Source organism: Pogoniulus pusillus, chromosome 13 (assembly GCF_015220805.1).
Source record: "Pogoniulus pusillus isolate bPogPus1 chromosome 13, bPogPus1.pri, whole genome shotgun sequence".
NCBI classification, from domain to species: domain Eukaryota; kingdom Metazoa; phylum Chordata; class Aves; order Piciformes; family Lybiidae; genus Pogoniulus; species Pogoniulus pusillus.
In genome coordinates, this window is record NC_087276.1 from 27,358,819 (window position 1) to 27,385,218 (window position 26,400).

The following is a 26,400-nucleotide window of genomic DNA, read 5'->3' on the forward strand; positions in this document are numbered from 1 at the left end:
GGTTCTGCTGCAGAAATTGACTGGGGTGATTTCTGCTGAAGCCTGGTTCCCTGTGTTCATGGCATGTGCTGGATTAGTGAGGTAACTGCAGCTAAAATGCAGAGTGTGGGTGTTTGGACCAGCATGTGGCTGGAATCAATGTTGTCTGTTCTCCAAGTGTGATGTGCTGTTCCAAAGAGAGTTTGTTGTGTGTTTCCTCACCCTGGAGCATGCTGGAATATATATAAAGCTCCTTGTTTTTTCCTGTCTTCCTGATGGCTGTTTTCTTCCCTGCTGCAGGTCTGGCTGCGTGGGAGGAGTACCCCTCTCTAAAGATGCTCATGGAAATGGTCATGACCAAGTTAGTATGCTCAAAGCCTTTCAGAAGTCAAACAGACCACCCAGAGCACATATCTGTGAATGAAGTTTGTGCCAGCTGGCTCCTTCCTTTGCAGTGGGACTGGTGTAAAATAAACTGGCTGGCAGTTTGAGTGGGAAAGGTGCTTTCTCTCAAGAGAGATGTTACAAGCAAGGGAATAAAGCTGAGGAAGAGAGGGATGACTATGGATGTGCCTTGCTGAAAAGGTCTTAATCTCCTTGGCCTTGTGGAGAATCTGCCTTGGTTTTTTTTTATGTTGTCTAGTGGAGATAAGGTCCTGGGATCTTTCTGGCTGTTGTTTGTGAGTTTTGAGTAGGCCAAGACAAGCATCTTAAATCTCTAATTTATTTTCTCAGTAATTATTCCTATCCTCAATGTACCTTGACGGATGAGGAGACCCGCACAGAGATGATTAACCGTGAACTTCAAATCTCCCAGAGAGAAAAGCAGGAGATTCTTGCATTTGAGGGTCACCTGGCTGCTGCATCAACAAAACAAACAATTACAGAGAGCAGCAGCCTTTTGCTGTCCCAGCTGACGAGTCTGGACCCTCAGTAAGTACCTTTCTGCAGTCTGCTGCCATCGTGAAATCCCAGTTAATGCTGGTTAGGAACCCTACTGCTCACAGAGGGGTTGATGTGGATGAGAAGAGCACTGAAATTCAGTAGCTTATGGGATATGTGTCACATATGGTCCTTGTGCTGTTTCCACCAGCATGTGGCCCTCATGCACTACTGAACACCAAAGTATGTCTGCCTGTAGGTAACTTCTTGTTTCTCTGGCAGGGGCCCCCCTCGCAGACCTCCACCACATGTTTTGGAGCAGGTGAAAAGCCTGAACCAGTCGCTCCGCTTGGGCCACCTCCTGTGTCGCAGTCGGCGTCCTGACTTTCTTCTCAACATCATTCAAAGACAGGTAGGCTCTCCTGATGGCTTGGCTATGTTGGAATCTGATCCCTTGTCTCTGGAACTTGAGCAGAGCAAGAGGCAAAAGGAAGCTAAGGGAGATGCAGGGGAAGGTGGTTTACTGCTGAGGAACTGTGTGCACTTAGTGCCATGGTCTAGTTGATTGGACAGGGCTGGGTTGGACTGGAGGATCTTGGAGGTCTCTTCCAACCTGGTTGATTCTATGATACCTGCTCTGCTGATCTTGCACTGCCATTCTTCTGTTTCCTAGGCCTCATCACAGTCAATGCCCTGGCTGGCAGATCTGGTTCAGTCCAGTGAAGGCTCCTTGGATGTCCTACCTGTGCAGTGCCTTTGTGAGTTCCTACTTCACGATGCTGCCGATGAGTCAACCTCAGGTGAAGAAGAGGAGGAAGGTGAGAGTAAGGAGCAGCGTGCCAAGAAACGCCAGGTGGGTAATCTCCTGAGGATCACTTCCCTTACCCCATTCCTGTGCATCCTGGATTTGATTTCATTGGAAAGGCAAACTTCTCACTCCACAGAGACAACAGAAACAGCGGCAGTTGCTTGGACGGTTGCAAGACTTGCTGCTGGGTCCCAAAGCAGATGAACAGACAACCTGTGAGGTGCTTGACTATTTCCTACGACGCCTGAGTTCCTCCCAGGTGGCCTCGCGGGTCCTGGCCATGAAGGTGAGCAAAATGAAAATCTTCATGACTAGCATTTGTCAGGAGCTGAAGGCAGAGTCCTACGTTCTTGTGAGCCCAGAGCCAGCGCAGTGAAGTTGTTTCTTGTCATCCTTCTTCAGTAACTTGTCTCCATCTCCAGACCCTATCAAATGCACTTCTACTCCCTGCTGCTCCAAAGCCTTTTTTTGTTCAACAGCCAAGTAGTACTTTTCTTAAGATGGAGCTGGGTTTTGCTTTTTCCTGTGAAGTTCAGGTGCAGACTCAGCAGATCATGTGCTATGCAGAATAATTGGCAGCAGCTGCTGTCTGGGGGGAATGTAAATGAGTGTGCCTGGTACTCTGGAGCACAGTCAAGGCAGGCAGAATTGCAGAGAGCTCAAAAACATTATCTTAGAGAGGACTGCAACTTCAAGCAGGGCAGCTGTCAAGCAAACACATTTTATGAGATCTGAAACCCGTTGTGTGCTACATTTGGATCGCTTCATGGTGTTTGAAGCTTAGTTTTATTATATTCACTGGTCTGAAGCTAGCAGTTGAGCTGTGGCTTCAAAGGCAACATCTGCGCCTGTGTGACTTCTGCAGGGCCTGTCCTTAGTGCTGTCAGAAGGAGGACTGCGTGATGGAGAGGAGAAAGATCACCCCATGGAAGAAGACTCTGGGGATTCTGAACTGCTGCAGGGATATCAGTGGCTGCTGAGAGACCTCCCAAGGCTGCCTCTGTTTGACAGTGTCAGAGCAACAACAGCTCTTGCTTTGCAACAGGTAGGTGTGAGTGGCTGGAAGGGATCAGTGGCCAGTTTATTCTTTGTTCTACTTGTGCTAACATCAGTCTGGAACAGGTTGCCAAGGGAGGTGATTTGCCACAAGTCCGACTGTCAACCCAGAACCACTATGGCCATTAAACTCTGTCCTGAAGTGCAATGTCCACACATTTCTTGGACACCTCCAGGGACAGTGACTCCCTGGACAACATATTCCAATGCCAGGAATGCTTGCAGAAGAATTTTAATATTATGGTGCTCCTTTCATTAAATTCTGATTTCTGATGAGAGGAATTCTCATTCTAGGCCATCCATATGGAGACAGATCCCCAGACCATCAGTGCTTACCTGGTATACCTGTCCCAGCATGCTCCAGTGGAGGAACAGGGACAGCACAACGACCTTGCTCTGGTGAGAGCCTGGGTTGCTAGGGCAGAGGGATTATATGGGGGAGACTTAGCATGTCTCATGGTGGCATGTGCCCTGCTGTACCAGCAGGAGGAGTTTTTCAGGAGCATGTGAATCTGATAACTGTGTTTGTGTTTCTGCACAACTGTTGGAAGGTTTCATGCCTTCATTCTGTGTCTCTGGTTTCATACTATGAAATGATACCAAAGCAATAACCTCCAGTCTTGCAGCCCATCAGATGTTACGGGGAACGCAAGGGTGAGTAGCGGTTTGACAGGAATCCACCACTTGGCAGTGTTTTAGAAGCAAGCAGGTGCTAAACCTGCAGCCATATTTATGTGGGGAGTGAGTGGGAAGGCAGGAATCTTAGTGGTGGGAGGTGCACTGTACTGGAGCCAAAATTGGATTTCTAATTTGTTTGCATTGCTTTTAAGCTCAGGTGCTCTTTCTAACTCCAGTGATCCATTTAGATACATGGGGAAGGTTAACTGATAAGTCAGCAGATCTGTGCCTTTTTAGGGAAATTAAGGTTTTTACTAGGTAAAAGCTCTCTCTGTAAGGGGATGATGCATCAGAATGAAGCTGTGCTGTAAGTGGGGACACTGTAAGGTCTCATAAGGTGCATGCACAACACTGCTGACAGTTGAGACAGCTCTCTTGATGTCCCGAGTGCTGTTAATTGGACTGAGATAGAAACCGGAGGGTGAAGTGCAGTGAAGCAGGAGGACCTGGCTGTGTTAGTCAGTAAAGGGCCTCACGAGACTTTTCCCCTTGCAGGATGTAGCCCGGCTGATAGTGGAGCGCTCCACCATCATGTCTCATCTCTTCTCCAAGCTCTCCTACTCTGCTGAGTCAGATGCAGTGCTTGTTGCTCTCCTCTCCATCTTCTCTCGCTACATCAAACGCATGCGCCAGAGTAAGGAGGGCGAGGAGGTGTACAGCTGGGTGAGTGCCTCCCTTGCCTTGCTTAAGCAAGTGAAAAAAGCTGGATGAGTTAACCAGAGAGGTCCTTTGTGGAGTACTGACTATGTGCAAACCATGTCTGCCTCAAGAACTCCCTGATCTGAAAATAAGTGGATGTTGGCATAGTATCAGTCGTAGAATCATAGGATCAGCCAGGTTGGAAGAGACCTCCAAGATCACCCAGCCCTGTCCAATTAGCTAGACCATGGCACTGAGTGCCTCATGTACCTCATCCAGTCTTCTTGAACAGCTCCAGGGACAGAGACTCCACCACCTCCCTGGGCAGCCCATTCCAATGCCAATCACTCTCTCTGGCAACAACTTCTTCTTAACATCCAGCCTAAACCTCCCCTAGCAGAATTTGAGGCTGTGTCCCCATTTTCTGTTGCTGGTTGCCTGGCAGAAGAGACCAACTCCACTTGGCTACAATCTCCCTTCAGGTAGTTGTAGAGAGCAGCTCACCAGCTTTGTTGTCCTTCTCTGGACGTGTTCCAGTACCTCAACATCTCTTGAATTGAGGAGCCCAGAACTGGACATGGGGCTCAAGGTGTGGTCTGACCAGTGCTGAGTACAGGGGCAGAATAACCTCCCTCCTCCTACTGGCCACACTGTTCCTGATCCAGGCCAGGATGCCATTGGCTCTCTTGGCCACTCAGGAGAGTCAGGTGGATGCAGATGTAAGAAGCTTTTATTTTAACTTCTTTTGTGGACGCTGTCGGAGACATTTGTCTTGGTAGAAGTTTGATTTGACTAAATTTGTCCATTCTTAGCTTCTTCTTTCATCTGTGACTCACTTATTCTCCTTTCTCTCCCTGCTTTTATTCACCCTGATTTTTTTCTGCCTTTTTCCAGTCAGAGTCCCAGGATCAGGTGTTCCTTCGTTGGACTAGTGGGGAGGCAGCCACCATGCACATCCTTGTGGTCCATGCCATGGTTATTCTCCTGACATTAGGGCCACCTCAAGGTTAGTACTCAGATTTATTCAAGGGGTCATAGGCAGTACAGAGAGCCCTTCCTCTATCTTCCATCTCCTAAAGCATTAGATTGATGTTAATCTTTCTGCTCACAGCGTTGTCCCCTGCAGTACTTGTCCATAGCTGTAGCATCCAGCAGGAGAGTGCTGCAGAGAGTGAAGGATTTTCAGGCTCATTTTTGTGCCTTCTGCAAAGTAGAAGGAAATATTAAAATGCTGGTGGTGTTCCCCTGCTAAACAAAAACGTCTCAGAGACTTCCAGCAACGTGAGAACCAAGCACTGTCAATGAGTTGACATTTCCACTTGACAGTGTTTGTTCCCAGGTCGTGTCTGACTGTTGAACAAGAGAGTGTCCTGGTGCATGGATTTGTATAGAGAAAGGCAGGGTTTTATAAGAGCCTATGGACTCTGGGGATAATTTTGTGTCCACTCTTAAGCAGGGGATGGTGATTTTTACACCTTGCTGGATATCTGGTTCCCGGAGAAAAAGCCTCTTCCTACTGCTTTTCTGGTTGACACCTCAGAGGAGGCTCTGCTGCTCCCCGACTGGCTGAAGCTGCGGATGATCCGCTCCGAGGTCCCACGTCTTGTGGATGCAGGTGAGCTTGTGAGATGTTTGTTCATGTTTTAGGTCCTCCTGAAAGGAAGCAGGGAAGCTTCCCTGCTCGAGCCCTCTGTGTGCCCAGCCGTCCCATTCGAGTGCCTCTGGGTGGAGCTGTCTGTCACTCCAGATGCTGCAGCTGAGCAGGGAGCTTGGGTTTAGAAAGCAGCATGTCTGGAGTTTGTGACAGTTGCAGGCTAATCATGCAGTAGCTTCTCTGCCCCTTCCCTTAGGGCTGTAAAACAGATGTAGAGAGTATCATCTGGTTCCAGGCTGGGAATGTTACAGCGTGTCCTAGGGTGATTCCCTACTTGGCCATGATGTGTAGTTTGTGTACCAGGGGTTTGAGAACTGATAGAACCTGACTGTCAGACCCCGTGAGTTAATCACATCATTAAGAGCAGAACCCAGTGAAAACTGAGCCTGAGGAGGTGGTCAGTGCCTTTGGTAGGCCTTCTTACTGCAGCAAGGGAGGCAGCTCCTTCCATTCTCATCCAAGTGCTGAGTCTTGCTGGCTTTTATATGCAGTCACTGTTAGAGCAGTGAAGTCTGCATGGCTGTTGCACCTTCTATGTGTTTTAAAGGCTAAGGAGGGCCTTTGGCCTGGAGTCCCATCTTTGTTACAGCAGTTTAGACTGAGCTAAGCTGTGCAGTCACCAGACAGCAGTCACAGCACTGCTTCCATAGGGCATGCTGTGCTTAACATGTGGGAAGCAGTGCCTGAAGGATCTAAGGTACACCTGTAGTTAGCTATCTATGCACAGCTTGCCAGTGCTCTTTCTTCTTGCTATTCAGAGCTTTCATTCTTTTCTTACTAATTAAATGACAGCTCTTTATAGCCAGTGATTGAATTATTGAATAATTCCTGCCTGCAGCCATCAGCAGATAGGGTGGAAGTTATTTTTTTAATATGAATGATTGGGTTCTTGAGGTTTTGATCAAATTAAACAGAAGATCAAATTATCCAGTGAGTGAATTAACTGGAAGATGCAATAAGAAGGCAGTGATTTGCAGAGGAAAGAAAACGTACAGGCAGCTGTCAGACCTCTGGCTTTAGGCTCTCTACAGCTCTGTCCTTAACATGCCACTGTTGGTCCAGCCAAAAGCACAAAGATCAGGTCATAAATACAACTTTCTGAGGACTGGACTCGGTGTTTCTGTATTTCAGCCCTGCAGGACCTGGAACCACAGCAGCTGCTTCTCTTTGTTCAGTCCTTTGGAATCCCAGTTTCCAGTATGAGCAAACTTCTGCAGTACCTGGATCAGGCAGTGTCTCATGACCCACAGACGCTGGAGCAGAACATCATGGACAAGAGTAAGAGCTTCAGATGAGGCTGACAGCATCCTATCTTATCTTCAGCAGTTCTCATGAGTATCTCGTGTGACCTCCTTGGAACAATCCAAGCTAGTTCAGCACACTGTGCTCAGGCTGCTTTGACAGCCTGTTGCTGCTGTAGGCCCCACTCTAGACGACGTCAGGATGGGCCTTGGCTATGTTTCCTGAAGTAGAGAAGGATTTTGTGAATTGAACATAGAGTGAAGAGTAATTTTGAACGTATTGTGTAAAAGAAACAAGGCTTGGCAGCATCTTGGTTACAAAGCCCAAAGGAACAGCAGATTCTCTTTGCTACGGGAGCTGCACAAACAGCAACCAGTTCTGTCCTGCTTTACTAAAGAGGGTGAGATGCTGATGTCTTTGTATCCTTTCCTTTCTTAGATTACATGGCTCACCTTGTGGAGGTTCAGCATGAGAGAGGAGCAACAGGAGGCCAGACTTTCCACTCCCTGCTCACTGCTTCCTTGCCAGCTCGACGAGGTACTGCCTGGGGTAACCTCTACTTTGAGTATCGGATTAATCTTCCAAAGTTCCTGAGCTATCTTCAAAAGTGGTTGTGTTGCAGAAGATCAGTAAGCTGCAGTTAGACACTAGGCCTTGCACGAGTTCCTGGCAAAAGCAGAAATTCCAATATTTTTGGAGTTTACTACAATGAGTTGTTCTGAGTGATATGGAAGAGTAGATCTTGCTCAGCCTCAGGAGAAAAGCTGCAGAATTCCTCAGTAGTTAGGGACTGTAAGGCTGAATATGATCCAGTGGTGGGACTCCAGATCTTAGCTACCATCATGATATTTTTTCTTTTATTCCTCTTGCAGACAGTGCTGAGACTGCAAGGTCAAAATCCAGTCCTGAGAACTCTCAGGGGCAGAACCGGATCCGGGCCTTAAGCCAGATCCGGGTTCTGGGCCCAGAAGATGATCTGGCAAGCATCTTTCTGCAGGTACTGGTGCAACCTCTGGCTGATAGCTGCTTCCCTGGAGCAGCTTGACAAAAGCCATTTCTCTCGTTAGCATCTTCTGACCTGTGGTGTTTGCAGGCAACAAGTATGAAAGTCCTGCATGCAATGAGGCTGTGCCATTACAGCCTGGTGGGACTGACACTGGTGGGGTGTTTTCCTGTGGGTTGAATGTGGTGTGGCTTTTGATCATGCTTAATGCTGTCAGCAGCTACTAGCATGTTGCTTTCTCTGCACCTTGTTTGTTCTGTGTATAGTCCTTTTCCTCTCAGCAGTGGATGGATGTTTTGTGAAGTGCTTGCAGGACCTTGGCAGCAAAGCTGTGTGTAAACAGCGTTTGTACTCTGGCTTGTCTGCTTGCAGACTCTAGGAGCCTACAGGGAATTAACTGGGCAAGTAGGATGCCTGTATTTGGATAGTATGGGGATTCCCAACTCAGTCAATGTTGATAGTCATGGTGGGGCTGCACAGATGCTCTGTGCACTCTGGTACCAGGCCTTCAAATATTGAAAAGCCATACTGGGGAGTTGCAGTTAGCTCAGTGTGATGGCACAAGGTAAATCAGTCCTCTGCCTCAGGATCATAGAATGGTTTAGGTTGGAACAGACCTCAGATATCATCCAGTTCCAAGCCACTGCCATAGGCAGGGTCACCTCCCACTAGAACAGGTCACTCAAGGCCTCATCCAACCTGGCCTTGAACACCTCCAGGGAAGGAGCAGCCACAACCTCCCTGGGGAACCTGTGCCAGTGTCTCACCACCCTCACTGGAAAGAACTTTGTCCTAAAATGCAGTTTCAATCTCTCCTCTGCCAGTTTAAACCCATTACTCCTCATCCTGTCATTACAAGACCTCATCAATAGTCACTCTCTAGCCTTCCTGTAGGACTTTTTAGATACTGGAAGGCCACTGTGAGGTCTCCTCAAAGCCTTCTCTTCTCCAGGCTGCAGAGCCCCAACTCTTGTAGCCTGTCCTCATAGCAGAGCTGCTGCAGCCCTCTTGAGCATCTTTGTGGCCCTCCTCTGGACTGGCTCAAACAGTTCCATGCCCTTCTTGTGTTGGGGGCTCCAGAACTGTACACAGTACTCCAGGTGGGGTCTGATGAGAGCAAAGGGGGACAATCCCCTCCCTTGCCCTGCTGCCCACGCTGCTCTTGCTGCAGCCCAGCACACGGTTGACTGTTGTTTATGATACAGCAGGGCCTTTGATTTGCTCTCATAAACTTATTCCCTCTGCATCCTACCAGCTTTTCCCACTAAATCCAGACCCACGGTGGCAGAATTCCACCCTGCGCCCGCTTGCCCTGGCGCTGCAGCAGGCCCTGGGGCAGGAGCTGGCTCGTGTCCGCCAAGGGAGCAGCCAGGTGAGCGGCATCACAGCGCGGCTGCTGCAGGCGGTGGCTGCGCTGGTGAACTCCCCGCACGGCGGTGCCCTGGTGATGGCCATGCACCGGCAGCACTTCATCTCCTGCCCGCTGCTGCGCCAGCTGTACCAGTACCAGGTGAGTGCTGCGAGAGGAGAGTGTAGCACGGAACCGAGGGGTGAGAAGTCTCTGGTGTATCTGCAGCCCCTCTGCCTGTGCGATGCTGCAAGTGGAGCCTGAGAAGCATGACACAGAGGGACTCGGGTAGCCTGGCATAGGTATCTAAGTGCAAGCTGGCTTCATCAGCTGAGAACTGGGGCTTGCATGTGGGACTCGGGTAGCCTGGCATAGGTATCTGAGTGCAAGCTGGCCACATCAGCTGAGAACTGGGGCTTGCATGTGGGACTCGGGTAGCCTGGCATAGGTATCTGAGTGCAAGCTGGCCACATCAGCTGAGAACTGGGGCTTGCATTCAGGGCTCGTGTAGCCTGGCATAGGTATCTGAGTGCAAGCTGGCCATATCAGCTGAGAACTGAGGCTTCCATGCAAGGTTAGGTGTGGTGACCCTTACATCAGTGGGTAACTGGAGCAGGGTGGATTTGTGTTTGTGAGTCTCTGTTGGTTTTGGGATCCCAGTCTGTGCTGTTGTGTCATGCACACCCAGGTGTTTGCAGAAAACTCAGGAGCTGAGATAACTGCAGAGCAGACTGAGCTTTATCCAATGAAATGCCTTGTGCCTTTCATCATGTTACCCTCAGTTACACTGGGAGGGGTTTTGTGCATGACTGAGGCTTCTGCCTTGCGTTAGTACACTAGAACCTGCTGCCTTCATCTGAGCGAGCCACGATCTGGCAGAGTAGGTGGGCTCCGTGTCTGGGCAGCATGTGCCACTGCCTGCATCTGTCCTGTTCTCTCTGGTATTCCTGAAGTGTGTATGAACAAGTCTCTTGCTGCACTCCCCAGCGCTGCGTGCCACAAGACACTGCCTTCTCCTCGCTCTTCTTCAAAGTCCTCATGCAGATGCTGCAGTGGTTGGAGAACCCTGCAGTGGAAGATGGTCCTCTGCGTGCTCAGCTGAAGGCCTTTGCTGTGCAGTACTCCTCGAGGCACAGGATCAATGACGGTACTGGCATTGTGCAGCTTGTGGGACTCAGAGTGGCAAAGTGGGACAAGAAAGGGACAGAAACAAACCTGCACCCACAGCAGAAAGCATAGTGGGCTGCTTTTTCGAGATGTAATGCTTAGGAGTAGCATAGAGAGGTTTTGTACTATGCTACATAAACTCCCTGAGGATGCAAACAAGTGACTTGGCTCTGGGGATTTGCAGCAGACACCTGGTAGCATCCTACCAAGCAGAGAAGGACCTTTCAGGGGAAGATTCCAATTGCTCAGACCAGAAATTCCATGCTAGCTGCAGTCCTGAAATATGAGTCTGTGAGAATGCCTCTGGAACAAGGTCTCATCATGACTTGTAGAGCTCTTTATCATCTGCCATCTCTTGGGAAGTGGAGTCTATAACCAAGAGCTTAGGTGTGGAAATGGGTTTGTGCTTACAAGAGTTTCCTCTTAGCCATATATCCTTGTAACATGCAGAATTGCTGTCAAGAGTTTTAATGGGAGTGAAATGGTAGTAGAGAGTAGCATGTTTGTGTAGTTGTGTCCTGGAGTCACATGGGGCACCTGTGTGCTAGTTTGAGGCTAACTGGAATATTTTAATGGGGAAAAAAACAGATTATGGGCTGTGAAAAGGAAACAATGGTGATGGCTCCTTCACTCATAGGCTTGCTGAGATGTATAAATATAGCTAAGAGAGTGTGAGACAGAGTGTGTGTGCCTCTGTCGCAGTTGGTGCCTGTAGCTGTGGAAGAGAATTTTGTGGGGACTGACTTGGCCTTGTGATGTCCTTGCAGTTCGAGGTGGCTTCCTGCACCTCACAGAAGCTCTGACTTTCCGTCGCGAGCCTGACTTGATCAGCTCCACGGTTCGTGCCATCATTGCAACCCTGAAGTCAGGAGAGAAGTGTAACGTGGAGCCAGAGATCATCAGCAAAGGTATTGCCTGTCCTGCTCTCCTTACCTCCTCCAGCCCAGCCAGGGAGTGCCTGCTGAGCAGGCTGTGGGAAGCTGCTTTCTACCTGGATCAGGAAACATGAACTGCTCTAAACTTGATTCTGTCTTGTGTCACCATCTCCTGCACTGAGATTTGGGTTTATAAATTGTGATCTGAGGCTGGGATTTAATCTCTCAGCAAATCTATTGGTTTCCACCAACAAAATGAGAAGCAGAAGCCTGCTATCCCAGATAGAAGTAGCTTCCGGCCTCCTTACTGAGCTAGGCTCACAGGAATTCTGGACTGATTGTCTTCATGATACTCTTAACAATGTTCCATGGTTTTCCCTGCACCCTGAAGTCAACAAGTGACACCTCTCTTCCTCTGCTAGTCCTTCAAGGTCTGATTGAAACTCAGTCTCCATACTTGGAGGAACTCTTGACTGTCCTCTTCTCGGCTACTTTTGAGACTACTGCCAGGTTTCCTGCCATGAAACCAATTGCTGTGGTGTGCTCCTTGTTGCTCCAGGACAAAGAAGAAACACCTGTGAAGAAGGAGCTGGACAGTTGCAGGTGAGCCTAGGCAGTGATGGGAGCTCACTGGTAGGTCAGGATTCATGCAGTCACCATTGATACTGGCTTTGTTTTCTCCTCAGTACTGAAGCAGCTTGGCTAGGGCCCTCCTCTGGCCTTCTTAATGACTGGCTGGAGATGCTGGACCCAGAGGTGATCAGCAGCTGCCCTGATCTCCAGCAGAAGCTTCTGTTCTCCTGGAACAAAGTAAGAATTGTTGGGTAGAGGAACTACTGTACTGGAAGCACAGGGGAGCTGACCTGCACGTGGAAAGAGGGCCAGGGGTAGTTTTATGTTTTGCCGCATGTTCCAAAGGAGCTGACTAGAATGGGGGGCTCTGGATCTTTCTCAGTGCAAGGCTGGTGGTTCATCTTCTCTCTGTGTTTCCTTAGCTGTGCATTACAGACACCACAAAGTCCCACAGCCTCCCAGCCAGCTGTGTTTTCATTGGTATTTTTGTGGCTAGATAAAAGACTTTGCTCATAAGTGCAGTGCCAAAGCTAAGACTAAAACTGAATTTCACAGCTGCTGCCATGTTATAAAGTACTACAGTGCAAATCCTGAGTCCAGGAGTTGTCTTCTGTGCTGTCTGTCTGGATCATCATCTTTGTGCAATACACACAGTGTTTCCTGCACCCACCTCTGCTTATTGCATCTCTTCCTCATTTGGTCCTTGCAGGCAGGGTCCCAGGTGCCCTCCTTCCGCCCGTACCTCCTGGCTCTCCTGACTCACCAGTCCAGCTGGACCACGCTGCACCAGTGCATCAGGCTGCTGCTTGGCAGAAACAGGGAACAAAGGTGAATCTTGGGTTCTCAGACCTAGCAGGGACTTTTGGGTTGGATGACTCTGTGTCTGAGAGAAAACAAACAGAAGCTGAGGAGGAGAGTTGCCACATTTCACAGTGCTTCTGCCAGATGTAACCCAGCCAAAAGCAGGCTTTGTGAGAAGGATGCTGATTTCAGTCATGCTGATTTGTGTACCTTGACACAAGTATTACCTGCTGCTTGATGGAAGCAGCACATAAAGCTTTGGCTGTGTTCTAACCAGGAAGTGCTAATGGCTGGGTAATCCATCTAGCATTGCCCTTGTTGATCATCTTTGTGAACGTGGGCTTTGCAAGATGGCTTGGATAGCGAACTGACAGCAGTCTTTGTGCCTGGGCAGGCTCTGCTGGATCTTTTGGTTGTACTAAACTCCATTAACAGTCTTTCCCTATCCCAGTTCCTTGCATCTGGCTCCCAGAAGCAGCCCTAGCTCTCCAATTCTATACTTTGCTCCCAAGTACCAAAGTGCCACTTAAACTTAGGACTAGGAAATGCTAACACCTCATAGTAATTCAGGACATAACTGAACTGGCAGTACCACCAGCTGGTTGTATTTCAGTTTGCTTGCTTTTTTTTACTGTTGATCTCCTGCTCACTAGCAATTTAATGCATGTTTGCAGTCCAGGATAACAAGCAGGACAGGATGTTCTGTGCACTGGGACAGTAAGGTCACTGATTTGATGGCACCAGTTGTTTGTGTTGATGACCAACTTCTGGTCTTGCAGCACAAGACTCTTATGTAGCTACCACACTCTTGCTGGATGCCATTTGTTCAGTTCCCTACCCTGTGCTGTGCTTATTGCAACAAATATTTAGTCATAATCTGGGAACAGAACCAAACCCCTTCTTGGGACTTAATGGATCCTATTTTTACATTGGCAGATGTTTCTTTATTCACAGTACTCATGATGTTTAGAGACGTTACCATGTGTGTGTGTGATGCCTGAGGGCTGTGTTGACTCTAATTGCTAATCTGTCTTCTTTTGTCTTCTGGCAGGTTTGACCCAACTGCCTCCTTGGATTTCTTGTGGGCCTGTATTCACATTCCTCGGATCTGGCAGGGAAGGGACCAAAGGACTCCTCAGGTAGTGGTTCAGTTCTTCCAGGATTCCTCTCTGGATGGAGTCAGAGGCAATGCTTTCACAATGCCTGATTTTTCCACAGCCAGGAGGTGGCTGGAGTGATACAGGTGCAGCATGCCAAGTCTGCTGCCTGTACCTCAGCTGGTACTTAGCTGCACTGCTATGTTACATATTACAGTGGCAATTCTGAGTCCAAAAAAGCTGATATGACACACATAAGTTTGCCCACTTGGCATTTCCTCCTCAGCAGTTGCCACAATATCTGCTAAAAGATCCAAGCATAAGGCTACAGTGGTGAGCAAGCTAAAACCCAGTGTGGGGTAATTCCCATTTTGCAAAGAAAAGGGAGCTGCATCTCTTCTCCAGAGAATAATTTCTTTGCTTTGGTGACTGAATCACCGTTTCTGACCTATCACACAGGCTGGGAGTGGGAGTAAATGAGTTCAGAAGTGAAGAGGTAAAGAGGTTAGGTCCGGGCCTGTAATGCATACTTCCAGAGCTATAGATATGGGGCAGTTTTTAAGTCTAGTCTAGAAAAGCCTGGATGAGGCACTTAGTGCCATGGTCTGGTTGATTGGCCAGGGCTGGGTGCTAGGTTGGCCTGGATGATCTTGGAGGTCTCTTCCAACCTGCTTGATTCTATGTCCATCCCAGTTGGGGAAGGTGTGACTAGGGGACACAGTCTCAAGTTGTGCCAGGGCAGGTCTAGGCTGGATGTTAGGAGGCAGTTGTTGCCAGAGAGAGTGATTGGCATTGGAATGGGCTGCCCAGGGAGGTGGCGGAGTCACTGTCCCTGGAGGTCTTCAAGAAAAGACTGGATGAGACACTTGGTGCCATGGTCTGGTTGACTGGCTAGGGCTGGGTGCTAGGTTGGATGATCTTGGAGGTCTCTTCCAACCTGGTTGATTCTATGATTCTATGATGTAGGGCTTTGAAATGGATTCATTGTGGCTATTTTCTTGTGTTACAGAAGCGCCGTGAGGAGTTTGTACTCCACCTAAAAGCGTCAGAATTGATCAGCATGGTGGAGCTGATCCTGGCTGAAGCAGAAACCAGATACCAGAACACTGACCAGGCCTCCTGCACGCTCATCCAGTCTCGGCTGCCTTTGTTGCTCAGTTGTTCTCATGGGGACCTGGAAAGCATCAAAAAAGTAACAGAGTATCTGACCAGCTGCATCCAGCAGTGGGGAAGCAGGTGAGGCTGCAGCTAGGGAGCTTTGCCTGCCCTGATTGTAGTTGCTTGTGCATGGCAGCCAGGTTAACAATGGCATTTGCCACTGTGTCTTCATGAGGAGTATTGTGTGCAGAGCCTATATGAGGAGTGCATGCTGTTTTCCCAGAGATTTAGGGGAATAGGAAGTCCTTTTAAGTGGTAATTGGACTGGGAGGGTGACTTTAAAAGTGAACTTTAAGGACCTTTTTGCTTCTAGATCGTCAGGATGAAATGCTTGCCATAGTTTGTTTTCCTTTAAGGCAAATGATTAATTGCTAACTCCTATCGTGGGATTTCATCTCTGCTCATCCCTTAAATCACTGCTGGTAACAGTTTCTGCTTCTGCCCATTATGATTGCTCTCAGAGCTGAAGGGAGATGTAGACTGTTTCCTAACCGTCATGCCAGCACTGTGGGAGGAACAGGAAGATGGTTTGTTTGTGGCAGTGAAACAAACTGACCTTTTTCTAGGCTTGCTTAATCTTGGTTGCCAATGCATTCCTCTGCCTCCCAGTACAGTCTCTGGAGGCATTCAGGAAAAGCCTGGATGAGGCACTTAGTGCCATGGTCTAGTTGATTGGCCAGGGCTGGGTGCTAGGTTGGCCTGGATGAGCTTGGAAGTGTCTTCCAACCTGGTTGATTCTATGATTCTATGACTATGAGGGACCTGTGGAGGGCAGGTGTGTGGATGAATTTCTGTAGACTATGCTTTAAGTAATTCAGAAGAGACAAAGACTGAACACAAACACTGATGGCTGCACTCCTGTGTGGCCTGTTTGCCAAATGCAGGAAGGCTGTTACTAATGTGGGATGTTTGAACCAATGTCGTGACCAGTGACTGCTCTCTCCCCTTTGTCTTCAGCTCTGTAGGAAAATGTTGTCAGGACCTTCTGCTTCAGATATACCTGCAGCTTCCCGAGCTCCTTGTGCCTTTGCCTGAGATGCTTCTTACCAGTGAAGGAGCCAGAGACAGCAGCACTTGCAAGGTAAACATCAAGGCACAGAAAAGCCCCTTGGCAGTTGTTACCTTGAGGGGATGCTATGTTGATACCCAGTCTAAAAGGACAGGACTGGCAAAAGTTTTCTGGGTCACTTTGTTTAATTCACCTTGTTCAGCTGTGGCCCTTTCACTGCCTGCACTCAGGAGCAGGGTTCAGGTGTAGTTTATTTTGCAGTGTCCTATAAAATAGCACAAGCTCCACAAGCTTCTGTGTGCCAAAGCCTTCTGTAGAGCACAAGTGTGCAGACTTCTGATCTTGCTTTGATGTCTGTAGGGACTGTGAACTTCAGAACCTGTGCCAGCTGGAATGTTGCATCTCTCACAAATTCTACCTGAAAATTATTTGTTAACCCCCTCTGTAGCTGGAAAGGAATTGGGAAGCACTGTTGAAGAGACAGGAACTTCATTATGCTTTAAACTTCTTAACTGTTTACTCATTACCTTTCTTGTAGCTCGATGCCCTGGTGCACAGATTCATTAACCTCCTCGCAGACACTAGTGACTCCAAGTCCTCGGAAAGCCGTGTGTGGGATGCCAATATGGCCTGCAGGAAGCTAGCTGTGGCTCATCCCATCCTGCTCCTTAGGTATCATTCCCCCTTTTCACATGCTGTGTTGCTGGAGTTCATTGAAAAGCATCCACTCTTGTCCTGGAAGGGGAACAAACTTGTGCCAGTCGTGATCTGTTAGATGATATTGTCCTGCTCTGGTAGGGGCATTGGACTCAATCTCCTTGGGTCCCTTCCAACCCCTAACATCCTGTGAGCCTGTGGTGATTGTGGCAGAATCCATGCTTGTGTGAAAAAGCCAAGAGAAAGGGTACTGGTAAATAGTAGCTGAACGTGAGCCAGCAGTGTGGCCAAGAGAGCCAATGGCATCCTGGCCTGTATCATTACAGTGTGGCCAGCAGAACAAGGGTGGATATTCTTCCCCTGTACTCAGCACTGGTCAGGCCACACCTCGAGTGCTGTGTCCAGTTCTGGGCTCCTCAATTCAAGAGAGATGTTGAGGTGCTGGAAGGTGTCCAGAGAAGGGCAATGAAGCTGGTGAGGGGCCTGGAGCAGAGCCCTGTGAGGAGAGGCTGAGGGAGCTGGGGGTGTGCAGCCTGCAGAAGAGGAGGCTCAGGGCAGAGCTCATTGCTGTCTACAACTACCTGAAGGGAGGCTGTAGCCAGGTGGGGTTGGTCTCTTCTGCCGGGCAACCAGCAACAGAAGAAGGGGACACAGTCTCAAGTTGTGCCAGGGGAGGTCTAGGCTGGAAGTTAGGAGGAAGTTGTTGCCAGAGAGAGTGATTGGCATTGGAATGGGCTGCCCAGGGAGGTGGTAGAGTCTCTGACCCTGGAGGTGTTCAAGCAAAGCCTGGATGAGGCATTTAGTGCCATGGTCTGGTTGACTGGACAGGACTGGGTGCTAGGTTGGCCTGAATGATCTTGGAGGTCTCTTCCAACCTGCTTGATTCTATGATTCTATGCCCTTGTGACAAGTCTTTCTCCAAAAACCAGTTAAGTGGGACTGAGCTCATGGAGGTACGTGGCCAGTCCAAATATCAATCAATCCTTAGTGACCATTCTATGATAAGGTCATAAAATCATATAGAGTCCTAGTCCACCTCTCTTCCAGTAAGGCAGCATCTCCTCTGGCTCTCTGTCTGTCCACAAACAATCACCTTGGGTTTGGAGACCAGTGATCGGAACGTGGGTAAAAGATGGAGCTTGCTGATTCTCTGGGTAACAGGGATCAGATCCTGGGATGTTTCCTCCCAGGGACTGAGGTGTAACAGCATGTCATTTTCTAGCAGGAGGCTGGATCTGGGGTTTCTTCTGTTTGGCCTTTCAGGCACTTGCCAATGATTGCAGCGCTGCTGCACGGCCGCGTTCACCTCAATTTCCAGGAGTTCAGGCAACAGAACCACTTGACCTTCTTCATCCACGTCCTAGGGATCTTGGAGCTGCTTCAGCCGCAGGTCTTTCACAACGAGCACCAGGCGGCACTATGGGATTGTCTCCTGTCCTTCATCCGTCTGCTGCTGGTAGGAAAGTCGCCGCTCCCTCTCCGTGTACGGGCTGCCGGCCACTAGGTGGAGGAGCTCTCGTAACACAGGGTCAGGGAAGGCCTTCACATGCCTAAAACCAAAAAAGCCTATCGAGTACCTTGGAAAGCCTCAATAGAAGGCAGGAGATCAAGAAAGTACTCCCTTGTCTCATGGTGCAAGACAGGGCAATGCATGGCTGCTGCGTTTGCTAACTGTTCTTCTCCCTCCTTTCTCAGAACTACAGAAAATCCTCACGGCACCTGGCTGCCTTCATCAGCAAGTTTGTCCAGTTTATCCACAAGTACATCACCTGCAATGCCCAGGCAGCTGTCTCCTTCTTGCAGAAGCACTCAGATCCACTCCAGTAAGCTTCCTTACTTCAGTTAGCCTCACGGAGAGCTTGCACACTCAGGCTAATCAGACAGAAGACAGCAACAGGATGTGACAAAGCAGTTATTACTACAGCACTTTTCCACCCCTAGCTCCCTCAAGTATCTCTTGAGATGAGCAGTTCATCCTTTTTCCTGGGTGAAAACCTACTCATGTAATGGCCTAAATGTCCTGTTGAGGCATTCTAGTGCCCTGCAGTGGCTTTCAGAAGGCCAGCAGAAGGGTCTTTTCCTTCAGCAGTGGCTGCTGGCTCCCACCTGCAGATGATGGGGAAAATGCATTTGAGTCCCAGTTACAACAAAAGGAAAAATCTTGTTTCTGCTTCCAAGAAATTCTTTGTTTTAGATGCATTTGCTGTTGTTTGTCCTCCTGCCATCACTGCTATTGGCTAAACCTGCCATCTCTTCCCCAGTGACTTATCATCAGATAACAGTGACCTAGCAATGCTGAAGTCCCTCCTGGCTGGGCTGAGTCTACCTAGTAAGAGTGGCATCTTGGACAGGGGCTCTGATGAGGAGAAGGATGGTGAGTCTGAGTGTGGGGAAGGGTTCCTCCAGCTGGTGAAGCTGCAGTGGAAGTTCTTCACCATGAGAGTGGTGAGAGGCTGGAATGGGTTGCCCGGGGAGGTGGTTGAGGCTCCATGGCTGGACATGTTTAAGGCCAGGCTGGATGGGGCTCTGGCCAACCTGATTTAGGGTAGGGTGTCCCTGCCCATGGCAGGGGATTTGGAACTAGATGATCCTTGTGGTCCCTTCCAACCCTGACTGATTCTGTGATTTTGGAGCCCAGATGCTTTTACAGGCTGTGTGCTCTGTGTGCTTCTTGGAGCAGCCCAATGAAAGGGTATTTAGAGTGGAGAACAGCTGTAGTGCACTCATCAGTTCAGCCTGCAGAAGAGAAGGCTTCGAGGAGACCTTATAGTAGCTTTCCAGTAGCTGAAGGAGGCCTACAGGAAGGCTGGGAGGGGGGACTATTTACAAGGTCTTGTAATGACAGGATGAGGAATAATGGGTTTAAACTGGAAGAGAGGAGATGGAAACTAGATGTTAGGAAAGGGTTCTTTGCAGTGAGGATGGTGAGACACTGGCACAGGTTGTCCAGGGCGGTTGTGGCTGCTCCTTCCCTGGAGGTGTTCAAGGTCAGGTTGGATGAGACCTTGAGTGACCTGTTCTAGTGGGAGGTGTCCCTGCCTATGGTGGGGGGTTGGAACTGAATGAGCTTTGAGGTCCCTTCCAACCTAAACCGCTCTATGATTCAGTACCTGGGATGGGTTAATTTGTTTCCTGTCGGTGGTATCACTGCTGGAGCAGAAGAACAGTTCTTAACAAGGGAGAGTTTCATTGTTGTGGATTTTGCTTTCCTTAGCCACACTTAAGGATTGAACTCTAAGGAGTCCCTAAGGGTACATCCACTTCTCCACTGTTTTCATGGGAAAATCTGTCAGTATTGCAACATCTTGGGATGATTTCTTCTCCTTGTGTCAGCTGAGGGGTACCAGAGGGTGCAGTGGAGGCCAGAGACAACATGAGAGCCAGGAATTTCATGACAGTGTTGCACAAGATTGCTGGTCAGCTCGTGGAGCACCACTGTGGTAGAGAATGCTGGGTCTGTCTCTGTTAGAACTACAGAGACTGCCAGAAGTGACCTTTCTCTCTCTCCCCCAGATGAAACAGCAGCTGGCTCTCTGCCCCTCGTCAGTGTGTCTCTCTTCACCCCCCTCACTCCAGCTGAAATGGCTCCCTACATGAAGAGGCTCTCTAGAGGCCAAACGGTTGAGGGTAAGCGAGGACCTGCAGAGCTGTACAAAGACACAGGGCAAATGCAGACATATGCCAACTTATCTGTTAGCTACAGGCTAGCTTCCTGCTTCAGTTTTGGGTTTGGAAGTCTCCAGCAGTGAGGATGTGGCTTTGTTTTGGATGAACTTGTCCATAACCTTCTGTGATTCAGTGACCAAGGCTTCCTGTGATGCTGTTATCACTTAGCTCAGCAGTGCTGCAGCTGCCTCTGCTTTGGGGCTCTTCAAGGATCTTGTAAGTGCTCTGGGAGATAGTATGAGTAATTCAGGAAGAGCTGCAGTTCATGTGGAGCCAGGTCTGGAGCGCTGATAGCAGTGCCTTTTGTAATGACAGACAAAGAGCAAACTGACAAGAGGCAGGGTTTTGATAGAAATCCCCCAACAGCCTTCATGGAAGAAAATCTTGTTAACCCTGCCTGTGAAAACAAGATGCTGCTTCTCCAGGAGCTTCTGAAGTCACAGGTGTGCACTGTTCACACCTAAGCTGTAGTACTGGGGTGACAGTTTTCCTTCCACATTAGAAACACAGGCAGGAAGTCCTGCCTGGCCACTACTTTTAAAATAGGCTTTCTGTGAAGATGTTCCAGTTACAGAAGAAGTTGTTCTGGAATTGAAACCTCACATCCCACTTCATCTCCTGCCTATGGTAGGATAGTGCTGGTGACCTCTGCCTGGGCAGGTTGGGATGTGCTGTTCTGGTACATGACTACTTGTTCACATCCGTTTTGAAGAACTACTTCTCTTGCTGTAGCTCTGCATGCAGCTGGGGAAAGACTGCTTGAGAAATTAGATTAGTAGGGAAAAAGAGAGAGATCCTTTGGATCAGTGAATTTCACTCACTCCTTTCCTTTCAACATGTGTCTTCCACCAGACATCCTGGAGGTGCTGACAGACATTGATGAGATGTCCAGGCGGAGGCCAGAAATTCTCTCCTTCTTTGCTGTGAGTATTAGTGTCTCAAACTGCCACTGGAAGGCTGAGATTGTTCTCACCAGTGTGGTCCAGCCAGCTCAAGTACTCCCATTTGCTTTTTGTGTGGTTGTTGCAGCATATCAGCAAATTTATCTTCAGTTAGGCCTTCTGGCAGCGGGCATCACTTCCCTACCACCTTTTGACTGTTGCATACTGACTCTGCCATCATCTACTTTAACTGCTCTTTATGTCAGAGGAAGAAGGAGCCCTCTGTCCTCTGCCCAGTAGTGGGGCAAAGAAAGAGCAGAGCAGCTCTGTTGAAAATGCTGCAGCCTAGGGAAGACTCAGCTGTCCCACGTGGAATAAGATTACAGAAGGGTGCTCTAAAGTATTCAAAACCAGGATAATTCTTCTTACAAAGAGGGATTTCTGGCCTCAGACAGTACCTGCTGGGTGTGTGTTTGGCTTGATTGGTGCTAGAGGGGCAGTAATGCAGGCCTGAGCAGTGTGTGCTCCCTGGGTAGCTCTGTGATCCTAGTTTGTGCATCTTCTTGCAGACCAACCTGCAGAAGCTGATGAGTTCTTCAGAGGACTCCTGCCGAAATCTGGCTTTCAGCCTGGCTTTGCGCTCCATTCAGAACAACCCCAGGTGAGGACCACTGCAGCTTAGGCTGTCCTGAGTCACTGATGGGCTCCATGCCTGCTGATGGTGATCTGAACTGTGCTGACACTACCATGTTTTACTCCCAGCATCGCTGCAGACTTCCTTCCCACATTCATGTACTGCCTTGGCAGCCGAGACTTTGAGGTAGTGCAGACGGCACTGAGGAACCTGCCTGAATACACCCTCCTCTGCCAAGGTGAGTTGATATCTACCACCTTTGGTGCATGCTTGGCCTCACAAAGGTCAAAGCTGGGTTCTCTTGCTGGGAACAGCTTCCCTGGGAAGTTGCCAAGGGTCAGTGTTGCCTAGACCAGGCCATCAAACTTGCAGGAGGATCTATATCAGTAGTAGCTTTGGTGTGAGCATCACAGGGAAGACTTGGCACAGAGTCAAGGGAAGCTTTCTTGAAGTAGAGAGAGTTGGGGTTGTTCAGTTTGGAGCAGAGAAGGCTCTGTGGAGACCTTATTGTGACCTTCCAATATCTGAAGAGGGCCTACAAAAAACTGCAGAGAGACTTTTTAGGGTGTTGGGTAGTGATAGGAGTGGGGGGAATGGATCCCAGCTAGATGAGGGAAGATTTAGGTCAGACATTAGGAAGAAGTTTTTCACTGTAAGGGTGGTGAGACACTGAAAGAGGTTGCCCAGGGAGATGGTGGAAGTCTCATCCTTGGAGGTGTTTAAGGCCAGGCTGGATGAGACTGTGGCCAGCCTGATCTAGTATGAGGTGTCCCTGCCCATGGCAGGAGGGATGGAGCTGTATGATCTTTGAGGTCCCTTCCAACCCTGTCAATTCTGTGATTGTGGAAGGAGAGAATTCTTTGCACAGCTGCAGATGTTGTTCCTGGTGTTTATTGGTGGATTGCTCCTGCCTACCTGCTGGAGCTCTTGGGTCAGGCCTCACAGTGTCTTTCCCTTTGACAGAGCACGCAGCAGTGTTACTGCACAGAGCCTTCCTGGTGGGCATGTATGGGCAGATCGACACCAGCTCACAGATTTCAGAGGCCTTGAAGATTCTGCACATGGAGGCCATGATATGAACATGTGGTTCATATTAATTCTTTGAACTGAACTCATCAGCTGCATTGAAGCCCTTTAAGAAGATGGTGTATTTCAACCCACCTGCTGGAGACTCGAGGAGGTGGTTTGGCCAACAGACTGTGCTGGAGGAGAGTGCTGACTGAAGATCAGAAAGGAGCAAAGGTTGATCTCTCTGGCTTATGACACCATCACTATGGGAGAAAAATCTCCTGACCATTGTGCCAAACAGGGACCACTTCCTTCACGGGGTCTGAGGGCAGTGGCTGTCAGGTTGTTGTTTAGGTTTTTTGTCTCTCCTAGAAGGCAGAGCTGCTGGGAGAGCAAAAGGGAGCGCCAGCCCTCGCACTTGAACTCTGCACTCTGTGGTGGAGGGAACGTGTGCGGGGGCAGAGAGAGACCATTTTTGGGTTTTGGGGGTGGGTGTTTGGGTTTTTTTCCTTTTTTAATTAAAATTCTCTTTGTTTCCATTGTGCCTTTCTGTGGGATGCAGTTTGACTTCCCTCTTGCCCTGTTCTGCAGCCTCTCATTAAGTTTAGACAAACCTGTCTCTGAGGCCAAGTGCTCCCAGAGCTATCTTGGCCTTTTACAGGATCTGCAGGAAATGGAAGCAGTTTAGAAGGGTCAGTGAGGTACCATGGATGAATTTGGTCAGGGCCAGCTGCTGACAGGACAACTTTTAAGAGGTTCCTTAGAAAAGTTTACTTTAAAAACAAACAAATAAAGCAGACTTCTTGCTGCATCTGCAAACATCCAGCAGCTGGCCACTGTCACAGGGGAGTCTTGGAACAAATAAGTGGGTGTTCTCTTTGGGCTCCATTAGTTCCTCGCTGTGACTCTTCTGCTCACTGCTCTCTGGTCCTAGCCTGCTCTAAGGGTGATGGCTTATTTGCCAGCTGTTGTTTTGAGGACAGAAGAGGAGGTGTTTTACTTCCCTCTACTCCAGGAATACTGCTGTATATCCTTGTTCTCTGGTCTTGTTTGATTCTAGTCAACAGTTCACTTTCACCTTGTTTGCCTTTATTCCTCTGGCACTCCACTTGTTAGCAGAGAATCTTTGCAGCATTCTAAAGGCAATGATACTGGAGCAATTTTATTGATTGTAAATAAGTTTGCATCTCCTTGTGTGATGGTTTAGGAGTTACCTGCCCCTACACGCAACGAAATTCATAGAATCCTAGAATCAACCAGGTTGGAAAAGACCTCCAAGATCATCCAGCCCATCCTAGCACCCAGACCATGGCACTAAGTGCCCCATCCAATCTTTTCTTTAACACCTCCAGGATGGCAACTCCACCACCTCCCTGGGCAGCCCATTCCAATGCCAATCACTCTCTCAAGTGATTGAACCAGAGTAGACTCAGCCAGCTGGAAGTTAAGGACTGAAGCTTTATATTCACAGCTTAGCACAATATGCAAGCAGGTATTTACAATATATCACAAATACAGACAGAAATATACAAGTTAAAAGTAATACAGAACCACAACAGCCCTCCCAGAAACCAGAGTCCCCAGGAGGGGCTCCCAACCACCCTTCCACCTTCTTTCCACCCCTCTACCTTATCCCAGAGTCTGCCTCATGTGCAAGGTGAGCTGCAAGGATTGGCAAGGGAGGGTTAGAAGCAGAATGATTAGTTGGGTTACACAGAGCAGCAAAAGCCCAGGGAGAGAACACATACACAGGCTCAGACATACACTGTCTTATCTATGTTTGTGTCCTTGTTTTTATGCATCTCAGCAAGCCTATGAGTGAAGTAGACATCACCATAGGTTCCTTTTCACAGCCTGCAATCTAATTTCTCTCGTTAAAATATTCCAATCAGCCTCAAACCAGCACACCTTGCTGGTGGCAGGGATAGTTTTGACCTCATGAGTGGTCGAGTGGAGAACTACTGCCCACTCTTGCCACAGCTGAGCCCTTTTGCTGATGTGTCACAATGTGAGTCAATGCCTGTCTGCTTTCGCAAAGAGCTGGAGAAAAGGGAGAGATCTGAGTCTTCCCTCAACTGTAAGTAGCCTTTCCTGTAAATAAAGAGGTTAGAGCCATCACTTAAGGATGCAGTATGCTCCTTTCCTCAGCAGCATCTGCTTGGCATATGCAGTCACCACTCTGGCAATTAGCTACATATAAATTATGTGGAGGAACAGCTGAAGAAGATCAAGTCAGTGAAATGGTTTTCCTGAGGGGCTCAGTGGCAGTAGGATTAATGCCTGTCTAAAGGGTTCCCAGTGAGATTACTGGCTCCTCTTACCTTTGTCCCTTAGCAGGCATCATTAAGGCACTGCTCAGTTTGTCAGAACAAGGAGGCAGTTCTTAACGGTGCTGCTGTGGGCCTAGAGCAGCTGAGAGTCTGTGGGACTGCCTGCAAAAGAGGACTTCAAATCAATCAAGGAGCAGAAAAGGTGTCTCAAGGCTGTTAGCACACAAAGACAGTGAGTCAAAGTAGTGATGCTTTTTGGTAAGATCCTGCCTGGAGCTGGGGCTTTCCCAAAGTCCTGCTCCAGGGCTGCAGCTAGGAATATTTACAGTCAAAACCAAATTGCTTGGTTGGCCCCAAATTTCTGTCTGTTTGGTGAGCAGACCAGATCCAGGATGCCTGGGTTTGGAGAAATGAGGATGCTTAGATGTTGGCAGAACTGCTTAATTGACCCTTCAGGTCAGGATGATTAGGCTCTGCAGAGCAGTGTGAAAAGAGATGTGGCTGAGAAGGTGGAAGGAGCATCCCTTTAGCAGCAGCAGAAATCCTCTTTTGGGAGCTCACAAAATGAGCTCAAATGGGAGGGACCATGGCTAGAAGTTGACTCTGCAGAGCTGGGCCTTCCCACAGATCTCCCACAACAAGAAACATCACCTGGGATTTGTGGATCTCTCCTTTTTGCTGTATTGAAGGTTCCCACAAAGCATTTGTTCTGCTACCAGTTTCTACTTTGACCCAGTGAAGCTGAGGAGGTTCTCCTGGCTTGGGGCAGGTCACTGAAACCATATCAGGGTTGAGAATGGTGCTGTCAAATGGTAACTGGCTGTGCAGAGACAGCTGATGGCTGAAGTTTCCATCTACAGCAGCTGCAACAGCTCTGTAACAGCTCTAGAGCAGAAGCCCTGACACTCACCTGCCTTTTCATCTGTGTTCTGTAACTTCTGTCTCTGCCCAGCTGAGCACCTTCTCTCATCCCTGCTGAGCTGACACTTATCCTTCACAGGACTGCTGAGCTCCTCTTGCAGGCTGGGGCCATCTTCTCTGCCTACAAAGAGAGCTGGTGCCTTGATTAGAAGAAGAGCAATATGGAGACCAATCCTGGGAGAAGGGGGACAGGACATGTCCTCCCCCATGTTGTGATGGCATTCACACTGGGTCCTCTGAAAGCCCAGCTGTTCCTCCACAAAGGACATCAGGGCCTACCACCATATCCTGCAGACACCAGACATCATTATTTACCTCTGCTGTAAAGATCAAATGCTTCCATGACCTGTGATCAAAACATGTTTTTATGACCCCCAATGTGGCAGCTTCATGA

At 48.9% G+C, this 26,400-nt stretch overlaps 1 protein-coding gene across 2 annotated transcripts in view; it reads left to right on the forward strand.

Annotated features, from left to right (window-relative positions):
* INTS1 (integrator complex subunit 1) overlaps positions 1–23,354 on the forward strand; it is a 35,284-nt gene extending 11,930 nt beyond the window's left edge. Inside the window, exons 17-47 of one of the 2 annotated variants that reach the window (XM_064153702.1) lie at positions 280–340; positions 715–912; positions 1,144–1,273; positions 1,535–1,714; positions 1,806–1,955; positions 2,535–2,714; positions 3,020–3,124; positions 3,899–4,066; positions 4,937–5,048; positions 5,496–5,657; positions 6,828–6,974; positions 7,377–7,475; positions 7,811–7,935; positions 9,197–9,451; positions 10,277–10,436; positions 11,224–11,364; positions 11,754–11,934; positions 12,018–12,141; positions 12,614–12,732; positions 13,757–13,844; positions 14,812–15,038; positions 15,918–16,041; positions 16,508–16,641; positions 17,890–18,082; positions 18,322–18,449; positions 18,888–19,000; positions 20,140–20,253; positions 21,145–21,215; positions 21,743–21,834; positions 21,936–22,045; positions 22,771–23,354. In XM_064153702.1, coding sequence (XP_064009772.1) covers positions 280–340; positions 715–912; positions 1,144–1,273; positions 1,535–1,714; positions 1,806–1,955; positions 2,535–2,714; positions 3,020–3,124; positions 3,899–4,066; positions 4,937–5,048; positions 5,496–5,657; positions 6,828–6,974; positions 7,377–7,475; positions 7,811–7,935; positions 9,197–9,451; positions 10,277–10,436; positions 11,224–11,364; positions 11,754–11,934; positions 12,018–12,141; positions 12,614–12,732; positions 13,757–13,844; positions 14,812–15,038; positions 15,918–16,041; positions 16,508–16,641; positions 17,890–18,082; positions 18,322–18,449; positions 18,888–19,000; positions 20,140–20,253; positions 21,145–21,215; positions 21,743–21,834; positions 21,936–22,045; positions 22,771–22,886 — 4,307 coding nt within the window. In that variant the 3' untranslated portion in view covers positions 22,887–23,354. The remainder of the gene's footprint in view (positions 1–279; positions 341–714; positions 913–1,143; positions 1,274–1,534; positions 1,715–1,805; positions 1,956–2,534; positions 2,715–3,019; positions 3,125–3,898; positions 4,067–4,936; positions 5,049–5,495; positions 5,658–6,827; positions 6,975–7,376; positions 7,476–7,810; positions 7,936–9,196; positions 9,452–10,276; positions 10,437–11,223; positions 11,365–11,753; positions 11,935–12,017; positions 12,142–12,613; positions 12,733–13,756; positions 13,845–14,811; positions 15,039–15,917; positions 16,042–16,507; positions 16,642–17,889; positions 18,083–18,321; positions 18,450–18,887; positions 19,001–20,139; positions 20,254–21,144; positions 21,216–21,742; positions 21,835–21,935; positions 22,046–22,770) is intronic. The other variant, XM_064153703.1, reaches the window with a different exon arrangement.
* Positions 23,355–26,400: the final 3,046 nt, after the last annotated feature.